The 22,448-nt window shown below is 63.9% G+C and overlaps 2 protein-coding genes across 2 annotated transcripts; both read right to left on the reverse strand.

Moving 5' to 3' along the window:
• Positions 1–214: 214 nt before the first annotated feature.
• Positions 215–6,286, reverse strand: PIGT (phosphatidylinositol glycan anchor biosynthesis class T; the record flags this gene model as incomplete). The annotated part of the gene is made up of 12 exons (XM_084296641.1): positions 215–709; positions 1,090–1,173; positions 1,310–1,475; positions 2,015–2,215; positions 2,320–2,485; positions 2,758–2,855; positions 2,938–3,025; positions 3,366–3,452; positions 3,568–3,668; positions 4,309–4,436; positions 5,233–5,410; positions 6,085–6,286. 12 exons carry the CDS (start codon positions 6,284–6,286, stop codon positions 457–459), a joined length of 1,752 nt encoding a protein of 583 aa, XP_084152767.1. The 3' UTR covers positions 215–456.
• Positions 6,287–7,599: 1,313 nt separating this feature from the next.
• On the reverse strand, positions 7,600–14,342 carry DBNDD2 (dysbindin domain containing 2). Its single transcript, XM_084296532.1, has 4 exons — positions 14,225–14,342; positions 9,698–9,853; positions 9,057–9,194; positions 7,600–8,200 (listed from the first exon to the last, which is right to left on the reverse strand). The coding sequence occupies exons 1-4, from the start codon at positions 14,265–14,267 to the stop codon at positions 7,992–7,994; spliced, it is 546 nt and encodes a 181-aa protein (XP_084152658.1). The 5' UTR covers positions 14,268–14,342; the 3' UTR covers positions 7,600–7,991.
• Positions 14,343–22,448: the final 8,106 nt, after the last annotated feature.

Genomic DNA, 22,448 nt, shown 5'->3' on the forward strand with positions numbered 1-22,448 from the left:
GGAAGGAGGGCAGTGAAATGTGGCAACCAGAACTGTGCTGGCAGAGCAGATGGAGCCGTTCCTGCAGGGCAGGTCATGCCCCTGACTCCCAGACCATCTGCATCTTCCCCTAGCCGACCACAGCAGTCAGCTGGACACTTAGCAGTGTCTTCTGGGGTCAGCTCTGCCTGTGGGGTCAGGAAAGCAAAAACAACAAGCAGCACAAATGTACAAAACAGCTCAAGTTTACTTCCAGCATTGTTCCTGGTGAATAAGTTACTCCCCACCCAAACAGACGGCTTGCACATTTCCTAATCCAGTGTGAATGCAGCTCAGTGGTTACTGTGCTCTGAGCCCTTTTCCATCTTAACTCTGGAAGCAAGCTCAGCTTGTAGGACCCAGGAGAGATGCAGGCAGCAGAGACAGGAGGCAGCAGCACGTCGCTGCTGTGCCCTGCTCCGGCGGCCCTGGCTGCTCTCAGAGGGGCGGCACGCCCCTGAACTTACGGATGACGTTCGCCAGCCGCTTGGCCAGCCCTCCCCGGCTCGGCTCTTCCACGTGAAAGGTTCTGGTCAGCAGGTTGTAGAAGGAGCCGTAGCACACCGCCACCACGGTGCAGGTCAGGCAGATGACGTTATAGGGCATGCTGAAGTCCGGCGTCGGCAAGTTGACCAGCAGCGGCTCCGTGTAGAGGCGGACGAAATAGCTGGAGCCATCGGAGGAAGGGAAGCTGGAGAGGGGGAGCAGGAAGGTTAGCACCACCCTGCACAGGACCAACACTTCGTGCTGACCAGCGCTGGAGCTGGGTGGCCCCTGGAGGTGCTCACAGCCCATTAGGGGCCAGGCTCTCCTCGGGACCTCCAAATCTCAGGGGAGACCGCAGAAGAGGCTGCGAGGCCTCACACCACCAGCTGTCCCTTGTAGTCACCCCCCTGCCAGCAGCCCCCCTCGGAAGGGCTCCTGGGCTGCTGTTCTGACACACCAAGAACGTCCCACAGCAGCTCCCCAAGGAGCCACGAGTCTTTGTAGGCTGGTGAAGACCACATAGGGTAACTGCAACCAGCCCACGTGCTGCAACACTGCCCCTCTCCTGGGGACAGGAACACTCACAGCGAGGCGAAGAGCGGGCTCTCCTCCACGTCCACGTCCTTCATTGCAATGACGCTGGGCACCAGGGCACTAAGCACGGAGGGACTAAGGAGACAAAGGACGCACTAGTGTCAGTCCTGCCAGCAAAGGGACAGCACGAGTTCTTCCCAGCCCCAGAGACCTGGGCAGCCAGCCCTACACAAAGCCCAGAAGGGGACAAGGAGCTGAGCGATGCCTTTACCTGACGTAAAATCCGTGATTCGGGTCAGGTGTGTACTCTGTCCACTTCAGCAAGGCTCTCTCAAACTGGATTGTGACCTTGGTGACAGAGTTGGCTGGAAGCTGGATCAGCATTTCCAGCAGGTGAGGCCGTTTGCGGTCCTGCGCTGGCTGGTAGTGGATATAACCTAGCCCCAAAGACACCCGTCAGTGGCACTGGAGTGGCACTTGTGCAGCCTCACGTTGCCTAGAGATCTCACTAGGTGCGTGATCTCGCTTTTACTGTCCCGGGAGAAGTTTTCGGGGCAAGTGAAGACGTAACAAGTAACAAAAAGCATGGGTTAAAGCTAAATCTGGCTGATCTTTAGTGCTGATGACCCACAAAAGTTAGGTGTTCGTAAGAAAAGGTTAAAAATGTAAAACGTCATCCACTCATCAGTTTTACATCGAGGTTCCTTTAACTGCAAAAAAAATCAATGCCCTTTGCTTTAGATTCTTGCTGGGTTATGAAACACTGCCCAAGGGACTCTTAGAGAATGGACTTAATAAAGCCTCATCTGTGGCAAGTGCTGAACTGAAGGCTGGGAAAACATCCTAAGATGTTTTATTTCCCAGTCCTGTTCCCCAGTTATAGCTGGGGCTCAAGGGAGGGGCTAAACCATCTCTGGAATGAGCTGCTGGTGCCAAGGGCCTCGGATGCCACGTGCTGCTGGGAGCATCGACTCACTTGGCTTGTTTTCCTTCCCCTTCGTGATGATAGTCAGGGTGTGCACGTAGAGCCGCAGATACCACGGCACAGTCTCCAGCAGGATGACGGGGAAGGCCCGGTAGGGGTGAGTGTTGTGGATCAGAGTGCTGATTTCACCAGTCTGCAGCCCGTACCCACTCACGTAGCGCTGAGCGTGGAGCACGGGTGTTGACAGCTCCTCTGCAAAAGGGAAAAAGAAACAGCAATCAGGGGCTGACACCAGGTGCTTTTGGGCCCAGAGCTTGGAGTGACAGCGCAGAGGGAACAGCGCTCCGGTCACTCACGGCTGTCTTGGGGCCGCTTCCACTTCAGCTGCACGTTGAGGCTGCGGGATGAATTGAAGAGCGAGGGGCTGAGCAGGTCGTAGACCGCGTAGGTTCTCTTGTCTCCCTGCACAACAGCTTCATGTACAGACGTTGGAGTGGGGGTCACTTCCAGTAGCTCTTTTTCCTGAGAAAGCAAGTTGGCCATGAAGAGGGCCGTGCCTCTTGTAGTAACTGGCAAAGCCCCTCTCAGAAGTGGCCGGCTCAGCACGCTTGCTGACACCGCCACCCTCCTCCTGAGCGCTTCTGAGCAGCCCAGCTCAGAGGCAGGAGAGCACTGCAGCCCTTCAGCAGCCCTGGAGGTCTCCAGCCTGTGCGGAGCGTAGAGGCAATGATGCTCCACGGCCACGTGAAGCGGCTGAGCAGAGAGCAGGGTGCCTGTAAGTCCAGGAGCGTTACCTTGTTCTTAGGGGAGATGTCAACGTAGACCTTGCTCTCCGATGCCAGAGGACACGCGTCAGTAAGGGTGCGAGAGAACATCTTAAACAAGGACCAGTCTGCGGGAAGGAAAGTCAGTGAGAGCAGCGTGAGGCAGGCTCGGGGCAGGTTGGGGGCACAGCGCGCTGGTGCTGAGCTTACCTTTCTTCCCTTGGCCACTGGTAAAGCTGTCAAAGACCACAGTGAGGGTCTGCCTGAGCTCCCAGGAAACAGCCAGGCAGGAAGCATCCTGGGGAAGAGAAAGAGGTGGCTCTGATCGCACCTTCCAGAAGGGCAGGGCAGCAGGAGAGAGCTCGAGCTACAGCAAGGACTGCAAGAGTCCCAGCGGGGCACAAGGTGAGCCACTGAACCCACTGCACGGGAGCTGGGCAAAGCAGGGTCATCTTGAAGTCACAGCAAGGAGGGTTCTGGTGTTCTCTTGGGGGCGTTAAATCTGTCTAGAACAGAGCCCTGGGGAAAGCTCCCAAACATCGAGCCTCTCCTCAGTGCCTAAAGCCCCGGGCTGCCAGGAGAGGCCCGGCTGCTGCAGGAGGGAGGCACAGGAGGGAGCCACTGAGCCCGACACTCACCCGGCAGATGGGGCGGATGTGCACGGCCTGCGAGTGGTAGCTGCTGTGGAACAGCCGCTCAGCCTTCAGCAGCACGGCCAGACCGGCCTGCGGGGAGAGGAAGCAAAACTTTGGTTGCAAATTGCTCCCTGCAAGGCCAGGAGACTTCCCGGTGTACGCTGCTGGACTGCCCCCAGCTCCCCGGAGCAGAACTCGCCGTTACCTTTGAGCCACACGGCAGCAGCTTCTTCCAGGGCGTGAGGTTCTCTGTGCAGACGACCTCCCGGGGCAGGACAGCGTAGCGCAGCAGGCGGTGATCCGTCCCTGGGCGGGCAGGCAGGGGGTTAACAGCAGGCACGAGAGCATCAGGCACGACACGCTCTGAATATGCCCAAAATGCCACAAACTCTTTCAGGAAGAGATCCTACTCTGTTCAGGGTGATTCGGACAGACTAGGTGAGGGTATCTCTTGGCAGGTTTTTTTTTTTTCTGAGGGCCTTAAACCCTGCGGTTCTCACTCTCTGTTTTGTAAAACGCTTTTCAGAGAGACAGCCGAGGGGCTGGGAGCCACGTGCTGCTTGTGGCTTTCCTCTGTTCAAGCGTAAGCCTCATCAGCAGGGAGAGGAAACGCTTCCAACAGGTTAACCCCTGCTGTCCGTGCCCTCGTGCTCCGCTACCTGCTGCTGCAGCTGGCAGCAGTGCTAGCTGGCAGGGAACCAAATGGAAACGCTTGCTCTCCCACCCCTCCTGGGCGAGCTAGCAGAGCAGCAGCCTCTGCGGTGTTTATTCTGGGACACCGGATTTCCCCTTCTAGGGCTACCTCATCGCAGTGACTTGTGAGCTCGGGAACAAACGCTGCCAGAGCAGGGCCCGCACACGGGCTCCCCCAGGGCCACGGGGCAGAACTCAAGCCGGGGACAAAGAGCACGAAGCCGGCCCCCAGGCACGCGCGGGTCGGGCTCACCGTTGGCTAAGCCCAGGGGTTTGAAGGACGCCGTCGGCGTGACCGTGTTGGTGGAGTCGATGAAGTTGAGAGAAGCGCAGAAGATTCCCGAGAGGACGTTACTCAGCTCTTTCCAGGCTTTGTCAACGCTGTGAGAACAGACACCACGGTTTACTCAGCAGCTCGGGATAACGGGTGGTAAAACAGCACCGCTCAACAGCTACACTGCGGTCACCGTGCTGGCTTCCAGCTCACAGCCAGAGGCTGCTGGTCACTCACTCTCCGCCCCTCTTCATGTTTTATTCTAACACGTGGCATCTGGGTGACGTTTAATGCAGGGGCAGTCCCTGGGCACAGCTGGGCAGCGAGGAGGCGGGCTGGGGGAGCAGGCGGGGGGCAATGGGGCACCTTTGTGGTGCTCTGAGCGCTGACCGGGCAGCAGGGCGGGGGCAGGGCCCTTGTGGGGTGGAGGCAGCTCTGCAAACCCACAGCGAGCTGCTGGGCTCAGCCAGAGGAAACGTGCGACAGGGAACGGTGGCAGATATGGGACGGGAGTCAAAGGAAGCGAGTCACGGATGAGAGCTCAAGGCATAACCCCACAGCACAGCAAGGGGGTTGTCAGCACAGAGCCCTGTGAGGGAATTGCTTGTTCCTTTAGCGAACTAGAGCTTTATCTCTCCGCACCACTCTGCCCTTTGTGCCCTTTCTGCCACGGCCCCTGCTGTTACAGGCTCATTATTCCACCAAGACACTGCCAAACCCCTTCCAGCTCCAGGCAAGCCCCAGATCACGAGGCCTTTGGTGAGAAAGGCCCCGGGGAGAGGACAGCAGTGCTGCCACCCACCCTGCCCTGCCTCCTGCAGCCCCCACTTCCCACCCGGCATGGGCTGCAACCCCAAACACCCGGCGGTGCCATGGTTGTGGTGTCGCCGTGCGGGTACCTACTCGGGGACGGAGTCCTGGAACCAGACCCAGAGCTCGGCGCCTGCGGGGGCGCCCAGGGGCGGCTGCCCCCAGCTCTGCGTGCGCCAGAAGCCCTGCGTCAGGGCGAGGTGCAGCTCCCGCACGCCCTGCGCTGCCACCAGCTGCCCCAGCGCCTTCGGGAAGAGCCTGTAGTGAGAGACTGCGCGCAGCGTCAGTGCCGGCCAGCGCAACCCGGCCTGCTCGCGTCATCATCCCTGGCCTGCTCGCGTCATCGTGGCTCATCTTGCTTATGTCATCGTCCCCAGCCTGCTCACATCATCGTGGCTCGTCCTGCTTATGTCATCATGGCCCATCCTGATCACGTCATCGTCCCCAGCCTGCTCACATCATCGTGGCTTGGCCTGCTTACATCATTGCGGCTCGTCCTGCTTATGTCATCACTGCTAGTCCTGCTCACGTCATCATCCCCAGCCTGCTTGCATCATCGTGGCTCAGCCTGTTTGTGTCATTGTACCCGGCCTGCTTATGTCACCGTCCCCTGCTCTGCTTACATCATTGCGGCTCGTCCTGTTTATGTCATCACAGCTACTCCTGCTCACGTCATCGCCCCCAGCCTGCTCACATCATTGTGGCTTGGCCTGTTTGCGTCATCATCCCCGGCCTGCTTATGTCACCGTCCCCATCCCCCTCACATCCCCGTGTCCCCAGGCCTCACAGTGCCCCCTCCCTGTCCCCACCAGCCCCCCCCTACCGTGCCCAACCCCCGGCGCTGTCCCCGCCTGGCGCCGTGACGTCACGCGGCCTCCCCCGCGATGACGTCATCCCGCCCCCCCCCGACCTTCCCCCTCTCTCCCGTGACGTCACGGCCCCTACCTGCCCCCCGCCGCAGGTCGGCGTCCCACCGCGTGCGGAACTGGAAGGCGGCGGCCACGTCCCCCGCGGGCAGCGGCCTCAGCAGCAGCTCCTCCCGCAGCGCCGCCCCCGAGCCCGAGCCCGAGCCCGAGCCCGGCCCCGGCGCCCCCAGCCCCGGCCCCGCCGCCCCCAGCAGCAGCAGCAGCAGCGGCCCCGCCGCCATCATGGCGGCCCCGGCCTCAGCGCTTCCGCTTCCGGTCCGTTGCCATGGAGACGCGGCGGGGCCATGGCGGCCTCGGGCCTGGGGGAGGGGGGGGCCGGGGCAGGCCCCTGAGGGGCGAGGGATGGGGCCGTGCTGTGTGACAGGGATGGCCTCGTGTCACAGAGCCTGTCCCCGTCACGGCTGTGCCACACAGGGGGGTGGTGGAGTCACCGTCCCTGGGGGTCTTTAAAGGACGTGTGGGTGTAGAGCCGAGTGCTGGGGGTCAGTGGAGGAATGGGTAGGGTTAGGTCAGGGGCTGGACAGGGTCATCTCGGGGGTCTCCCACAGCCTGGGTGATTCTGTGCCCTAACACCATCCTCATCCTCATGTCTCATATTGCCCGCATGGCTCAGCTCTGTCCCCACGTCCCAGTCCTGTCCCCGTGTTCCAGGCCTGCCCACATCATCCTCCTCCTCCCAGCCTGCCCCTCCATTTCCCGGTCCCCCTCACCCCTTGACGAGCTCCTTCCAGAGGCAGCGGCTGTCTTCAGGCAGGGACCCGGCTGGATGCACGCTGCCTTCACCAGCCACCAGCAAATGGGGGCACCCCAAGGAAGGTCACACCAGGACAGCGTTGGGACGAGGACACCATCGAGCTCACCGCTCCTCTCACCCCAAAGACCCAGCAGCCTCCACGCATGGCTGCCTGGTGCAGGAGGGATCATGGCAAGCAGCTCAGAGCTCCCCTGGGAAGCAGCTGGGGTGCATGGCACTGCCGGGATCCAGTTGCTTATCTCGCAGGCTCCTTCCCCCCTCGGGGTGACTGCGGTTGTGCTGACACAGCCGGAGCAGCGACAGCACTTTCCTGGCCTGCAGCCACTGATAGAGGCAGCAGCTCTGCGATGGTTCTTCCTGCGCTCCTCAAAGCAGCCTCCAACCGGGACAATGCTCCCTGCACTGGGTTTGGGGAGCAACAGCTGCTGGTGCTGCGTGTGCTGAAGTACTCCTCTCAGCTGGTTGGCACGGGATAGCTCTCTGCTGGGGGCAGTTACAGGTCACTGGCAGCCCTCTTTGGGACAGCTGTGCCCACACAGCAGCCTCCATGAGGCAGGCAGCACGGGATGGTACCAGCTCCACTATCGCCCATCCTTTGCAGAGCAAGCAGAGGTCCCTGCTGCCTGCTCCCACCCTGTGATATCTAGCAGGAGAAATGTGGTCATCTGTTCTCAGCTGTACCCTCAGCACGCTTGCTTTATCCCCATCTTCCCTCCTGCAGCCCCCACCTAACCCTCATCCCCAGCGCTCTTTTCTCCCAATAACACACACACCCGCTGCTGGGTTAGACAGGAGTGTTATTGTTGTGTCTGCTGTTGTTAAATGCTTGTCCGGAAAGGATCCTTGTCAGTGCGACCTGGGGAGCTGGGATCCCAAGGGATGGCTTTCTGGGAACGGTGTGGGAGGGACTGTGGGATACTGAGCGTTCGGGGGGGGGGAATGAAGCAGGGAGTGTTAGCAGCAAAGCCTGAAGAGTTAATTCTGGGAGCCTAACAACACCCCTTTCCTTCTCCCTTGGCTGCCAGGAGAACCTGTGGAGGGAGAGGGGGGGAAACATCTCCCCTCTCCTGCAGGGCAGCAGTCCAGGATGGGGCTTAGAGTGCCAGCAGCCTTCCTTCCTCCAGGCTGGCAGGTCCGTACCGAGGAGGCTGGGAGCGGGGCAGAGCTGGCTGCTAGCTCCTGGCCGCCTGCTCTTTAGGACTGTCCTCCTGCAGGTCCTCCTCGTCCGACTGCACCACGGGGGTCTCGGCCCCCTCCTCGCTGGTGTCCAAGCTGTTGGGATCCGTGGAGACGGACGACGTGGAGGAGATGCGTGACTTGGTCTCGGCTGCGCTGGGCACCGGCAGGGTGATTTCCTCTGGGCACTGGCTGGCATCTGCCCCTGGAGCAGAAAGAGGTAAGAGAAGGAAGAAAAAGGCTTCTGGAGGCTTCTTGCCCCCCAAACTTCACGGGTATCCCCACAAAAGCACCTTGCTCCTTTGTGGGCTGCACTGCCCTCCCACACCCCACTTTCAGGTGCAGCGGGAGCCACGCGTTGGCCGTTCCCCATCTCACCCCCCCGGCTTGGCGCGAGGCTGTGCCTCGCATTCCTTCCCCATTTTTGGCAGCGGAGCCGTTTCTGTCTCGCGTGAGGCGCGGCTCGGAGCCGTGCTGCGTGAGGCTGTCGGCAGGATGTGCCGGGAGATGTTCGGGTTGGCCTCGGTGGCTCACTGCAGCGCCTGTGCGTGGGGTGCTGGCACCCCAGGCTTTGCTTGTGGGACCTCAGCACAGCTCTGCTGCTGGAGTATGGGAACTGGCTGGGGAGGGGAGGGCTCCTGCAGCCTCCCTGCTGAGTGCAGCGAGCTCTGCAGCGTGGTGGGGACCTAGAAAATCATGGCAAGACGCGGGCTGCTCTGGAGGAGCTTCAGGACAAGAGAATTTGCCCCGCAGACTCTGGGAAGCGTCTGAGCTCTCTGGTCTTCTGCAGTGAAATACATTTACGGGCTCTGTACCTCTGGGCTGTGGAGGTGGGTAGAGGCAGGGACCAGCCCAGGGTGAAGTCTGGCCAGCCTCACAGTTGGCCAGACACCACGGGGCTGTCTTTGTACAGGGGGTGTGCATGTACACAGGCACGCTGAGCGCTGGGACGGGCGACTGACAGAGCAGGGCGGCCAGGGCTGAAGAATGAGCTGCTGGGGGGATGCTGGGGGCAGGAACAGCTCCCGTGCTGCACCACAAAACGCTCCGGCTGCCTGTACCTGGCCCAGAACTGCTGCTCTCCTCCGTCCCGCAGCCCAGAAACACGTCCACGGTGTCCTGGTCTGTCAGGTCCATCATGTCCATCTGCTCCAGCACGTCCACGTTCACCTCCATGGAGGAGATGCTGCCCAAGGGGGCTGCGGAGAGAGAGGCCAGCAAAAAGGTGAGTGCAAGTGCCAGGCAAAGGGCACCGATAGCCTGTGGGGCGAGGTCTGTCTGTCCCACAGACGCCAGGCAGGACCCCAAAGTGGGAGGGCAGCCTTGCAGTGGGAAACTGAATTCCACCTGCTGGTAAGAGGTCCCCGGGAGAATCCTTTTTCCTTAAAACATCCCTCTGGAAAACCTTGCTGTTTCGCTGCGCCCCCTGCTCCTGTCCCAAGCTGCTGTCTGGAGGAGCCTGTCTCAAGCAGTAACTACGCAGGGAGCCAGCCAGGGTACAGGGTACCCAAGTTCAGTGCCTTTGGTGAAGTGGTGTGAGTAATCCGCACGTACACCCCCACGCAGCGTGTGTGGTCCTGTGTCCGTGCGGGACAGGCACGTCCCCAGCTGCCTTTGGACTGGGGACACCCGACCCCTGTCTAACGGCGGTGCCAGTTCCCTGAAACACCCCCAGCCCCGTGCCGGTGCCCACAGCACTCACGTCTCCGGTGCTCTATCTGCAGGTGAGACACGGGGAAGAAGAAATCTACGTCGTGCTGGAAAACCTCCTCAAAGAACTTCTGCCGCTCCCGGAGCTTCAGCTGCTGCTGCTGCATCTGCTCCGTGTCCAGGCTGCGCTGCCCCTGCTCCATGTCGGCTGGGGAGGAAGGCGAGGTGGGTCAGGCCAGGAGGGGCTGTCCGAGCCCTCCTGCCCGCCCCAGCTCACACGGCGCTGCTGTGCTGGAGCTTGGGTGATTCCCCTCTGCTCTGCTTTGCTTTTTTTTCAGAGCACAGTGATCCGGTCGCCCTGAGTGGATGTGACAGGCTGGAGTGGCAGCACCACCAGCACTTGCTGTGCCGGAGCCTCAGACCTCCCTTCTGAGATTCAGGGCAGCTAGGAGCTGGGGGGCCACGTGCTGCTTGCACTGCTGCTGAAGTAAATTATCGAGGGGGGAAAGGGTGTTGGTGTGAGATCAGCCACGGTTTGCACATGTTCGGAATTCATCTTCCTTGCAACAAAACAGAGGGCTGCCTGTGAACATCAACAGGCAGGGGAAACTCCCTGGAACAAGAATTGGCGTTAGTGCTCCAGGCTTGCTGGGCTGAGGAATGCATAAGGAACAAAAGGGATTAGGAACCTCGTTAGCCCTGCACACGCTCACCCCTGCTGCCACCCCTGCCGCCACCGGCGCTATAAATACAGCCGCACCCACGCTCACAGGCTCCCGCGCTCACATCCCCTGCTTGCACAGCCAGCTTGGCTTCTGCCTGCACAAACATTTTCATTCCTGTAATTCCTCCTGCAGTTCAGGGCCGGTGCTTGAGTCCCTGGCTCGCACGGGAACGACGGAGCCCTTGGGCAGTAGCTGAAGGAAAGCAGGAGTGAGCCTGCTGCTGCATCCCAGGGGCTGGTGCATCCCTCGGGGGCTGGGTACGCGCAGCAGGTAGGACCCAGCCGCCACGGAGGGGCCGTGGCTGGTGACCCGGGCTGTTCCCAGGCTGGTGTTTGGCCTCAGTTGTTCCACATTTCCTCTCTGCAGCTCTTGGCCCGGCCGGCACAAGGAAAATGTGATTACTGGAGCAGGCAGTGCAGTAACCAAGGGAACCAAACAAACATCCCCTGCTTTGCCTGAGCACAGCCCAAACCTTCCACTCCTCCGAGCTAGGGAGGGAGCCGAGCAGCAGCCAGCGCTCAGCATCCCCACCCTGTCTGGCAGGAGCAGGGGCGAGGGCAGCGGGGGGCTGTCAGCAACATTCGGTGGGGTAGGACCCCAACGGGAGAGAGGCGGCGGGCCTGGGGAGATGTCCTGGAGGTAAATGTCACATCCCGAGAGCCCCTTCGGTGCTCTTCTGCCCTCTGCACCCCGTCCTCTGGGACATCCTTCAGCTGAACCCCAGGAGCTCTTTCTGGCAGTGGCTCTGCTCCTCGTTGACATCTCAGCGTGTTCCTAGGATGGCCGGGGCAGCAACCCTGGCTGCCTGGAGGGGCCTCGGCTTTGGCGTGTCTGACCTGAGCACTGGGCACCCGCAGAGGCTTGCGGTGCTGAGCAGAGCCCGAGCTGGGAGCTGTGGTGTTCAAAGCACGGTCCAGGATAAGCTTTGCCTAACCAGCAGCTGACGGGGGCTGCTGCCCCCCAGCACGGGGCGCAGGGGAGGGTTTTGCCTTGCCACCTGCAGCAGGGCTCAGCCAGGGACAAGGAGGGGCTGCACTGGGACAGGGACGGAGGTGACCAGGGCACTGATTGCAGAGCTGGCGCTTTGCTGCTGCTGGAGCCAGCCCTGTCCCGTCAGAGCTCTGCCCCCCAGCCCAGCTGTGCCAAATCTGTGGCAAACAGCCCACGCTTCATCACGCTCCTCAGGGCTGAGGAGAGCTCATCGGGCTGGGCTCAGAGCGCACTGTGCCGGCTTTTTATCAGCAGGAGGACGTGACCTCTTGCCTGTCTGCCTTGTCTCAGCTCAGGCTCCCGGATTTGGGGTTATGGAGCAGCTCTCTGTGCAGCCTCTTCCCAAAGGGGCCCTAATCTCAAGGTGAGGTGGAGAGTCTCCAAATTATGCAAAATAAACTAAAACACTGGCAGGTGCTGCCTGTAGTGCTGTGAGCGTGGCTGACCCTCGCCATTCGCGTTCTCACCGTCCATCCCCATCGGAAGGGCGCGATGGGGACAGCCAGAGCCAGCGCTGGTGGCAGCATTCCTGTGGGTGCACGGGGAGGGCAGGCCGGGATTCCTCTCGCGGGAGAAATTAGCAGGACCTGTTTGTGAACTTGTTTGTGAGCTCCGGCCGGGGCGCCGGGCACGAGCACTGAGATGCCATTGTGGCCGTCACACTGGCAGCTGCGCCGCTGGGCTCGGCCTGAGACCCGTGACCGTGGTGAGGGTCGGGGACGGAGCCTTCCCCCTCCTCCCGGGCCTTTCCGGGCACAGGAGGAGCAAACAGCCCCGCTAGTGTCTGGCTGCTACTCAGCAACCCTGGCCGGGGACATAAAGGAGAGCGGCGTTCCCTGCCGCTGCCCTTCCCCATGTGACGGCCGGTCACGCTCCCTGCCTGTCAGCGGCGGGGATTGTCTCATCCGGCTGGCATGTTCCCACCGAGGGACACGTTCGCCCGCACAATGCGGCCCCTGTGCACCGCGGGGGATTTGTCAGTACCTGCTGGTGGCCTGCCTTTTCTTACTATTGTCATGGTTATTACTCCAGCCAGCTCAGCCAAGGGGCCGGAGGCTTATCTGCATTCAGAGCCAGGCCCTCCCCGCTGGTGGCTGAACCTCCCGCGCGCCTGGGCCGGCCCCGAGCACCCCGCTGCCTGCAGATCCTTCCGGCTCTCACGGCTGGCTGGGCAGCGAGGGGCTGCCAACTGCCCCGTCCTCATCCTCCCTGCCGTGGGAGGGAAGGGGAGCAGCTCCTGGGATGGGGCTGGCGTGGGGCGAGGGCAGAATGGAGCTCGAGGGAGCACCGGTGGAAAGGTGTTCAGGCGGCGCTCACGCTGGGAGCTGAGCGCGTTTCACTTGTCTGGCTGCGTTTCCCCGGGGAGGAGACGTGTTTTGTGTTTTCCATTCCTCCTTGTCCCCGGGATCCCAGCACAAACCCCCCTCTGTGCTGGTGAATGGGAGGGGTGTGCTTGGGGGTGGGAGAAGCCTCGTTAGCGGAGGCACCAGGCCAAGAGGGGATGGGGACGGCCTTTTCTTCAGCCCGCAGCTCTTTGATACCTCGTGGAAATTTCAAGGCAGTTGAGGTTTGTTTTTCAGGACCTTCTTTGAAGAGGGGCGATGGCGAGGGGTGCAGTTTAAGCAAGAGGCTGTGCCCAGCGTGGGCTCGTTCCCTACAGAGCTGGGGCAGCCTCGCTCAGCCTCCTTTGCCCCTCTCCCTGCACTTTCCCGGAGCCAACCCCATGTCCGTGCACCTCCGGAGCGGTCAGGGGCACCCCGCTGCCGCTGGCTGGGGTGCACCTCGCGCTCCCTGCCTCTGCAAGGAGAGGGGAGCAGAGCAAGAGGCAGCTCCTCGGCCACCACAGCATCCCCTGGGACGCCCCGCAGAGCTCACAAGTGTTTCCCTATCAGCCCAGCCCCAGCAAAACCACGGTGGCACGAGGGAGTCCCAAGGGCTCTCAGCTCCCTCGGCCTCGGGAGAAGCAGCCGGAGGGGAGAGCTGGGAACGGCGGTGGGGAGGGGATGCCCGAGCGTGAATTCCCTGCGCGGGCCCTTCCCAAGCGGCACGCCTGACCTCGTGCCACAGCCGAGCAAAAAATAACCCCGGCCCCGGTGAGAGGAAACGCAGCGGGCGAGCGCGAGGGAGGCGGCGGTTTTGGCAGAGCCATGCTCTAGGAAAAGCAGGGGGCGAGGAGCCGGGGAGGACACGGCACCGCACAGCCCCTGCCTGAGCAGCGGTCTCATCGCCTGCGCTCCTCCGAGCCATCTCCAAATCCCCTGCGTCTCGGCACTAAAAATATCCCTGCCGCCCAGAGCTCTTTCCCCAGCAGAGGCTGTGTCATAAGACCCTGCTATTTACGGGGCCCTGATTCAATTCCTGCCGAAGGAGGACGGGGAACCAGGAGGGACCGGACACAAGGCAGGGCTACAGCACCCCGTCCCCTGACACCTTCGCACTTGCTGTCGCCCTGCTCGGCCTCCTCTGGCCCCAACCCTTACCGCAGGGGGGGCACCCGCTCCTCCAGGTGCTCGGGGGGGACCCGGGGGGTGCCCCAAACCCGTGGCCCAACAGGTGCCCGAGCTCGGGCTCTCTCCGTGCAGGTGCCCCCGCAGCGCATCCCCCTCCTGGGCACGGAGCTTTCCGGGCAGCCCCTCACCAACCAGCCGGGCTGCAGGGGGATCAGCACCGGGGCTCGGGGGCTGTGGGGCGGCGTTTTTAGGGCCAGGCTTCGAGGCGAGCAGCGCTGCGGGGCAAGGAGCACCCACGGGCTGCGCTGCGGGACGAGGAGACGGGGACAAGCGGGGGAGGGGGGGACCGCGTTGCCCGTCCTCTCCCATCCGACCCCTCCGAGCTCCCCCCGCCGTTTAGCGGCCGGTACTTACCGGGCAGCCGCCGGTTGCGGCTGCGAGCCCCGGAGCCCGACATGCGGCTTGTGCTGCTGCTGCCGGGCCGCCTCAGATCGGGGCCGCCGCGGGTCGCCGCTCGCCCATGCCGCGCTGCGGGGCGGTGCTGGGCGCTGCGCGGGGCGGCGCCGCCGAGCCCGGCCCCGGCGGGCGGGGACCGGCAACGGGGAGACCCCCCCCGGGACCCCCGAAATGAGGATGGGGACTCCGGGGTGGAGGGGCGAGGGGAAAAAGGGGGGCTGCGCGCAGCAGCCGGTGCTCATGGAGAGGAGAGGTCCTGGGCGGTGGGAAGGGGGATCCGCGGTGCCGGTGCCCCCGGAGGGTCGCTGGTCCCCGGGGTGGGGTGGGGGGCACGGCTGGGCAGTGTCAGCCCCTCTGCAGCCCGCTGGCAGCCGGCCGGGGAGCTGGGGGCTCTGCCCCACGCGTGGCGGGGACGGCGGCCTCTGTGGCAGGGCAGGGAGCGTGCCTGTGATTCACGCTCCCTGTGTTTTGTTTTTTTTTTTTTTCGCTTTTCTTCCCCAAACAGCCAGCTGACGCAGCTCAGGCAGCTCACTCTGTGGCCGGGCCGTGGACTCCTTCCGCAGCTCTCCCTGACTTCCCTCAGCAGCACCCCCAAAATCCCCTTTTGGGGTGTTTTGCCCACTTCCAGCCGGGCTGCTCCCTGCAGGGTGACTCAGTGCCCAGTGCCAGCCCTGCTCTCAGGCTGCTCCGGGCCTCTGCGTCCTTTCCTCTGGCTCCAGGGGAGTTCCCAGTGTCTGTGGCATGTCCTGCCGGCCCCTCTCAGCCTGTTTATCTCGCTGTCTGCATGGCTGGAGATAACTGGGTATTGTTTGCATCCCAGCCCTGCTTTGGCTACCGTCCCTTTGCTGTCCCCAAATTGCCTCCTGCTGCTGAAAGCGGCTTTGAGCTGGGGACCTGCTCCCGCACCCCCTGCTCTTGCCCACAGCTGCTGGCTTCAGCTCCCCTGGGTGCTGCTGGGTGCGAGGGGCGAGCTTTGCTCACAGGACGGTGGCAGGAAGGGGGAGGCTCTCGGGGCAGCTGCTGGCCCTCCCTTGCCCCAGCTCCGAACCCTGGCACGCGTCCGGGCAGGGCGCTCCAGCATCAGCCGTCCCTGCTGCTGACCCCTCGGCCCTGCCCGGCCCTGCTGGCGGGGAGGCGAGAGGCAGGGCCAGGGAATTAGCTCAGGTCTCTGCTATGTGAGATGTCTGCGCCGATTGGCACCGCTTTCCCCTGCGAGGCGTTGAGGCCGTTTCTGTGCTCGCCAGCTCCCTGCGGCTCCCCAAATCCCCACGGTGGTGACGGCACCGGCAGCGCCGAGAGACCCCGCACACGGGCACCCCGCTGCTGCATCCCCTCCGTCCCGCCGGGCGGGGAGGGGGCTGGAGAAGCTCTGATATCACCCGCACGGAGACTGACTCATCCCAGCTCTTCAGCACAAGCCGTGCTGCGCAGCGGGGCACCCATTTTAGTCCCATTATACGCACGCAGCCAAGCCAGCCCCACGTAACGAGTGTTGCTCCCGGCCAGGCGTGCCTGCCCCCGGCCAAAAGGCAGGAGGGGACGGAGGGGACGCTGAAGGTGGTGGAGAGTCTCCACTTGTTCCCCGGGCTCCCTGCTACGAGCCTCGCCGGCCCCAGGGAGATACCCGCAGGGTCTGCCCCTACCCGCAGCAGCATCCTGCCTCGCTTGTGCCGCGGGTGCAGGCTCATGGCATTGCCGTGTGTCACCAGCACTTGCCCTCACTGCAATCCCCAGGCCCCTGGGAGGTGTCCCCTGGAGATGCGGGTCACCAGCACAGGTAGGAAATGACACATCTTCTTTCCAGGACACTTTTGGCTCCTGCCAAAGGTCCCCGGGGAAGCCAGCATCAAAGCGTGGCCGTCATCAGGAGAAAACGCAACGTGACTCGTTCCTCCTGCCGCTCCCGGTCAGGTTCCTCCCTTCGATTACAGGGCTGGAGAAAACAGGAGGTGAGTCAGGGTGCTGCGGGGCGGGAGGTGAGGATGGAGCTGCGCGGGGAGACAGCTGCTAAGGGAAAGGTGAGCTAGTGCCAGGCAGGTGAATCACTGGGAGGTGAAAATAGATCTTATTTGTTACACGCAGCGCTGGGAATGAGACGCAGCTTGACTCGCTCAGTACATCGTGGAGCAAAGAGAAAAACAAGGCTTTTTTTTTTTATTATTTATTTTTTTTCCCCGAGGCAATGAATTGCGAGGGAGCAGCCTGTGAAACTCCAGCGACCGAGTTCCCGAGGCTCCCTTAAAAGGGGAGATTTGAGCCCAGGACAGCGGGGAGACAGCAAAGCCATAAACACCCGTGAAGGAATGTGGCTGCTGAGAATCGAGCATCCCCGCAGCGCGGGGGCCAGCTCGGCGGGGGGAGTGGGGCTGCACCGCCTGGCCCTGCAGGCTCCTTGCCTGTGCCCCCGGGGGCACGCGGTGGCCACCAGGGCTAGCGGTCCCCAGGAGGCTCTCGCTGAGCCCCGTGGGTGTCGTGTCCCTGCCTCCTGGGGCTCCACACCATGCAGATGTCCCCGACGGCCAGCTGCTGGCACGGGAGCTGGTAGAGCTGGCAGGTCCTGTGCGGGCAGCAGGACACCCAGCCCCGCTGCCGGGAGAAGAAGGGGAACTCCTGGAGCACCTCCACGGAGACCTGGGCAGGGCGAGGAGAGGGCCCACGTCAGGAGCAGCCCCAATGCCACCGGCACCCCCTGCTTGCCCCACAGCTGAAGGGCAGCCTCCTGAGGCTGCGAGGCTGGCCGCCTCCTCCCCAAGCTGCCCTCCACAAACCCCACAGCCCCACCACACCCTGAAGCTCCTTCTTGCCCTCCCACAACAGGAGAGGTGACCAAAGCCATGCAGAAGCTTGGTGGTGGAGCTGCAGTTCACCCGTTTCAGCCCTCCCTGGCCTCTGACCCTCTCCTCTGTAGGGCCGGGGCCAGCCTGGCATCGAGGAAAGCCACCGATTCCGGGCTTAGGGTGCCAGGGCCGGCTGGTCCCTCTCTCTGCTCTCAGCTCTCTGGGGCTGATGCTTGGAAAGACCCCCTAAGGATGAGGCTGGGGACATGTAGGTGGCACCAGGCAGCCTGGCCTGCCTCTCCCTGTGCCCCCGCTCCCTCCACGCAGAGCAGGACTGATGGCCTTGCCCGCTTCCCTGCACCTGGCAGCCCTCACTGCCAGCCCCTGGAGGCGCAGAGCTTTTGGGGAAAAATATTTGCAAAGCCCAGGCGGCTCCTTTGGGTGATGAGCACAGGGAATGGCCCCGTGAGTTTGGGGACGCGGGGATCCCCGTCCCAGGGGACAGCCCCTCACGCACCTGCCCATCCTGCTCCCCGAGGCAGACCCGCAGGGAGGCGAAGCCGGCGTGCGAGCTCCTCTGGATGCCCCGCACCACGCACGAGCTGATGCGCAGCTCGCTGCCGGCCGCCGCGCACCGCAGGAAATCCTCCTCCCGCAGCTCCTCCACCTTCCTCTGCTCGCCGCCGGGCAGCACCGCCAGGGAGCCCCTCTGGAAGTGGGGCAGCACCGCGGGCGTGCTGGCGGTGGGCAGCAGCATGGCCCAGAGCCCCCCGGTGCCGGCCGGGGCTCGGCAGCGCCGGTACGAGACCGCGGGGCAGAGCGGCCGGGAGTAGAGCAACGCGTGGGACGGTGCCGTGGGGGGCAGCCCTGGGGAGGTGGGAATGTGGGCAGGGAGTGGGGTGGGTGTCACGGGGACGGTCCCCGTGCCAGCAGGCGGCTGCTCCTCGCCTGTCCCCTGTGGGGAAGTCACCCCTGGAGGGGGCTGCAGAGGGGCAGTGCTGGTGGAAGGTGGAGGTGAGGGGTTGGGGGGCTCCGAGGGGTTTGGGGTGTTGGGGGGGATGCTGGCATCGTGCAGGTTGGCAGCTGCCCTGCTCGGCTCGCCCGTGCCCACTGCCAGTCCGTAATACAGCCGTGCCCTGGGGATACTGCCTGTGGGCAATGGGGTTACCGAGGGGAGCCCCCCGCCCGGCTCTGTGCCCCCAGCTGGTGCCACCAGGCCAGCAGCAGACCAGAGCCCTGGCAGGGCCCCCACCGTCCCCATCCCCGTGTCCTGCCTGTCCCCGTGCTGCCTGCTCGGGGACATCCAGGCTGGGGCGTGCAGGCAGCTCCTGGCCCCGGGACAGCCTTGGGGGGTGCCCCAGCCCCTTCCGCAGGCGGTGGCGATGCCCAGGGGCTGCGGGCAGCCCCCTGCTGCCCCATCAGCCATGACCATCATGGAACCAGGGTCCCTCCTGTGCCCAGGGGGGGCGCATCGTGCCCACGGCTGCTGGGTGCCCGCAGGAACCACCGGCCTCATGCAGCGGGGTGGATGCTGGGGCGAGGGGCAGGCAGCCCTGGGCCCCCCCAGCAGCACCCAAGCACCCGGAGCTGCTGTGGAGCCCCAGGGCCTGGGGTTGCCCGGGGCCGGCAGCGCCTTCCTCGCCGTCATCTCCCTCTTCTTCGGGGGCAGGCTGAGCCCCCCTGTGACGGTCCTGCTTTCAGCACCCTCCGGCAGCTCCGATTCTTGGGGCATTTTGTGGGGCTGCTGCGGGCAGGTCCCGGAGGCACCGCGTCACCCGTGGGGCTCGGAGAGCAGGAGCATCTAGGAGAGCACCAGGAGCGGGGTTACAGGGCTGGGAAGTGGCGCAGCATCCAGGAGGCTGGCAATAATCCCCCACTGGGGACATCGGTCCCATAGCAGGGGAGCATCAGGCCCTGGGGCTGGGCTGGGCTGGCTCTGTCCCCATCTCACCGTGACAGCTTGGGGCTCCCGTGGGGGGCTTGGGGAGGGGTGGCAGGGGCAAGGGAAGCCCCTCGTAGGGCTTGGGGCTGATGTGACCCCTAGTGGGTCAGGCAGCGGCACCGGGAGGCAGAACAGATGCAAGAGCAAGGCTGAGCCCCTTTGAAGCTGGGCAGGGGCTGCCAAAAAGCAGCAGGTTCAGCTGGTGCTGAGTTATTTCTCTGGCTTTCTGAACACCAGCCGCAGCCCCACAGCCCCACCGCCCCCACGGCTCTCCCCTTGCGCTCGGCTCCCAGCCCTGGCTGGCTTCCCACGCCAGGGAAACCACCCCGGCTTTTTTCACTTTCACGAGGGCTACACAAGCAGCAAGGGTTAGTGACAGAGCCCGGCCACTCAGGGGTGCTCTTTTCTGCCATAATCATGATTTTTTTAATTATTTTTTTTTTCCCTGCACAACATCGGCTTCAAAACTCAGCTGGCTTAATAGAAACGCAGCCCAGCTGGCCCCAGGCGGGTGACATCTCTGAGCTGGACGTGCCTGCGGCAGCCCCCAGCCAGCACCGGGTGGGTGCTGTGCCCTCCGCAGCTGCTCTGCACCGCTGCAGGCTGAGGGCACGGCCTGGACAGGGGCTGCGAGGGGGCTGGGGGGAGCGGGATCTCTGCCCTGGTGCCTGGGACCAGTCCCCTTATCCCTCGGAGCAGAGCTGTGCCATAGCACCATGAAGGGTGGGCAAAATGGGAAGGGGTCTGCAACCTCCCTGCTGTCTGTGGGGCTGGGGGAGGACAGGAGCTTGGCAGGGACAGCCACCCCGGGTGCTCACATGGGTGCAAAACCACCCCCCCAAACCAGGCGATGCTCCCTCACCCTCCTGCTCACCCCAGCACGGCACTGCTGAGCTCCAGGCTCTCCCCCAAAGCACTTTGCTCCCCCAAACAGCTCCGACAACCCATCACCTCCTGCCTGGAGCCCCCCGCTCCCCATTCCCTGCCCCAAACCAGAGCCCCCCGCCTTGGCCAGGAGCCGGAGCAGCCGTTACCTGCTGGGGGGAGCCCAGTGGGAGCCAGAGGGTGCACGAGCCGCCCTGTCTGCCGGGGCACCGGGGCGCACTGCGTGCGGCGGAGAAGGTCACCGCGGGCCGCGTGGGAGGCTGCCTCGTGCAGCGCTCCTGCTCTCAGCGCCTCCTCCCGAGGCAGCCACAGGAGGGGACGTGGGACCCTCCAGGTATGGGCTGCGGGGCCGTGGCCCCCCCGAGCTGAGCCCTCAGGGTGGGAAAGGGGCCAGGGATGGAGGCGGATGGGGACGCTGGTGGGCTGCACCTGTGGTATGGTGACCCCGTGGGTGCTGCCACGTGGGGACCCTTGGGGAGAGGAGGTGGCCCTGGGGACTCTTGCACACAGCCCGTGGAGCTGGTGCTGCATGAGGGCTGGGCATCCTGGGGTGCGTCCTCGTTCCCAAAACCATCCCGGCAGCTTGGGGTCCCGACACCCACCCGGGCCCTGCTCAGCCGGCAGGGAAAGTGGGAGGAGGAGCAGCCGAAACAGCCTCCTCCAGCAGTGACATTTAAGCCACCTTCTCTGTCGCTGTGTTGTGGTTACACACGGCTGGGTGAAAACACCTTCCCCGGCCTGGCAAGGCGCTGCTCACACTCATCTGGGTACCGAGAGCCGGGGACGGCGGCGGGGAAGCACGCAGAGATGCTGATTTTGGGCGGGCGGCAGGGCCGGGGGGAAGCGGGGCTCACCGTGGGTGCCTGCCCTGTCACCGCAGTGGGGTCAGGCAGCCCCGGCCCCAAGGAGCTGAGGGGTGCTCAGCGCGGTGCTGAGAGCACCGTGGGGCTGGGAGGGATGCTCGCAGCCGGGACTGCAGAGGAGAGGAGCTGCCTGCCCGCTGTGCGAGGTAGGGACGGCTGCTTGCTTCTGCCCTGCTGCTTCTCACCAGCCTCTTGGTCCCTGCACGGCTTGGTTTCCCCCTCTCTAGGCAGGAGGGGAGGAAGGGAGAGCTTCAAATGGGAAGATGCCATCGGGGATTGAAGTGCGTGAAGCGTGCACGCGTGCTCACGTATGGACACAAATGCGATGAGGCCTCAGTTCAGCCACAGCAAGGTTTTATAGCTCACCCCCCCACAAGGCAGCCCTCCAGAGCTGCTGGTGGCAGCGGTGTTGTGCTCTCCTCGGCAGGTCCCTGGGTGCACTGGGCTCAGCTCCCCGCCTGGTCTCCCCCCAGCTGGATGAAGCCCGTGGCGGTGCAGCCGTGTCCTGCTGCTGCCCACACCCAGCAGTGGGGCACAGGTAAATGTGGGCAAATCCCCCCCAGCGCTGTACCCGGACTGCTGGCATTGGCCCTACTCGGGTTCTCTTGCTTGTGGGATGACGGGAGAAGGACCGGGATGACCCTCGACCTGCAGACCCGGCCCTGTGCCCTGTCCCTTCTGCCCTTTGGAGCCGCTCCGTGCACCCACGCTGTCCCCTGGATCTGCTCGAGGACATCCACGGGCAGGTTGGCAGCTCCCCTGTCCCCACCCCGGTGTCCCGGGCTGTCCCTGCCCAATTCCCTGGGCCCAGCTGGAGCAGGGGGGTCCTGCAGCTTTCCCATACCCCGTGAAGGGAAGGGGAGCCCCACTCCCAGCCACGTCTTGAGCTGTGTCACCCGAGCTGACTCCCCATTAAGCTGTGTCCCCCATTACAGGATTGTCCCCGGTCCCCTTTGTGCAGCTGGGCGCTGAGACCGGGGCTCTGGTGTCACAGAAGCGTGAGGTCACAGCCCTTGTCCTCGCCGCCACCACCAGCTCCAAGCACAACCCAGCCCTCGTCCCCCACTGCCACTGCCCCAGCCCCTCACCCTGCGGCCCTACACTGCCATCCGAGGCCCCCAAAAAGGAGCCAGCTGCCCCTCAGGAGGTACAGCCCCATGGCATGGCACTGTGCCCCCCCGGCCACCATCATGGGGACATTCCTGGGCAATGTCATGGGCTGGGAGAAGCCCCTGCTGGGTTACCCAAATTACACACCTCTGCCTTGTGGGGACACGTCCCCGCGTCCCCAGGGAGTCCAAGCCTGCGGTGCTGCTTGCCGGGACGAGCTCGATACCACCCTAACCCTAACCCCAGTCCTAACCCTAACCCCTAGCCTTAACCCTAACCTTGTCTTGTCCTCGTCTTTCCCTCCCCCAGGCTGGAGACATGGGGGACCAGCCCCGTCCCCTGGGCAGCAGGGATCCAAAAAGCCACCTCCGCAAGGTGAGGGTCCCCGCGGCGGGGCTGCGCGGGGGGCTGGGGTGCTCGGGGGGGGGTGCTCACCCTGCCCGCCCCGCTCCGCAGGTGCTGAAGGAGCTGTCGCTGCTCAGGCTGCTGAAGCGCACGAACCGCAGGATCCTGCGGCTGCACGCCGTGGCCGTGCAGTGCTGGCACTCGCTGGCGGCGCAGGGGCTGCCCGGCCTCCTGCCGCTCCCTCCCAGGTAGGTCGGGGG

Source organism: Netta rufina (genome assembly GCF_964035555.1).
Source record: "Netta rufina genome assembly, chromosome: 16".
In the NCBI taxonomy this organism is placed as follows: domain Eukaryota; kingdom Metazoa; phylum Chordata; class Aves; order Anseriformes; family Anatidae; genus Netta; species Netta rufina.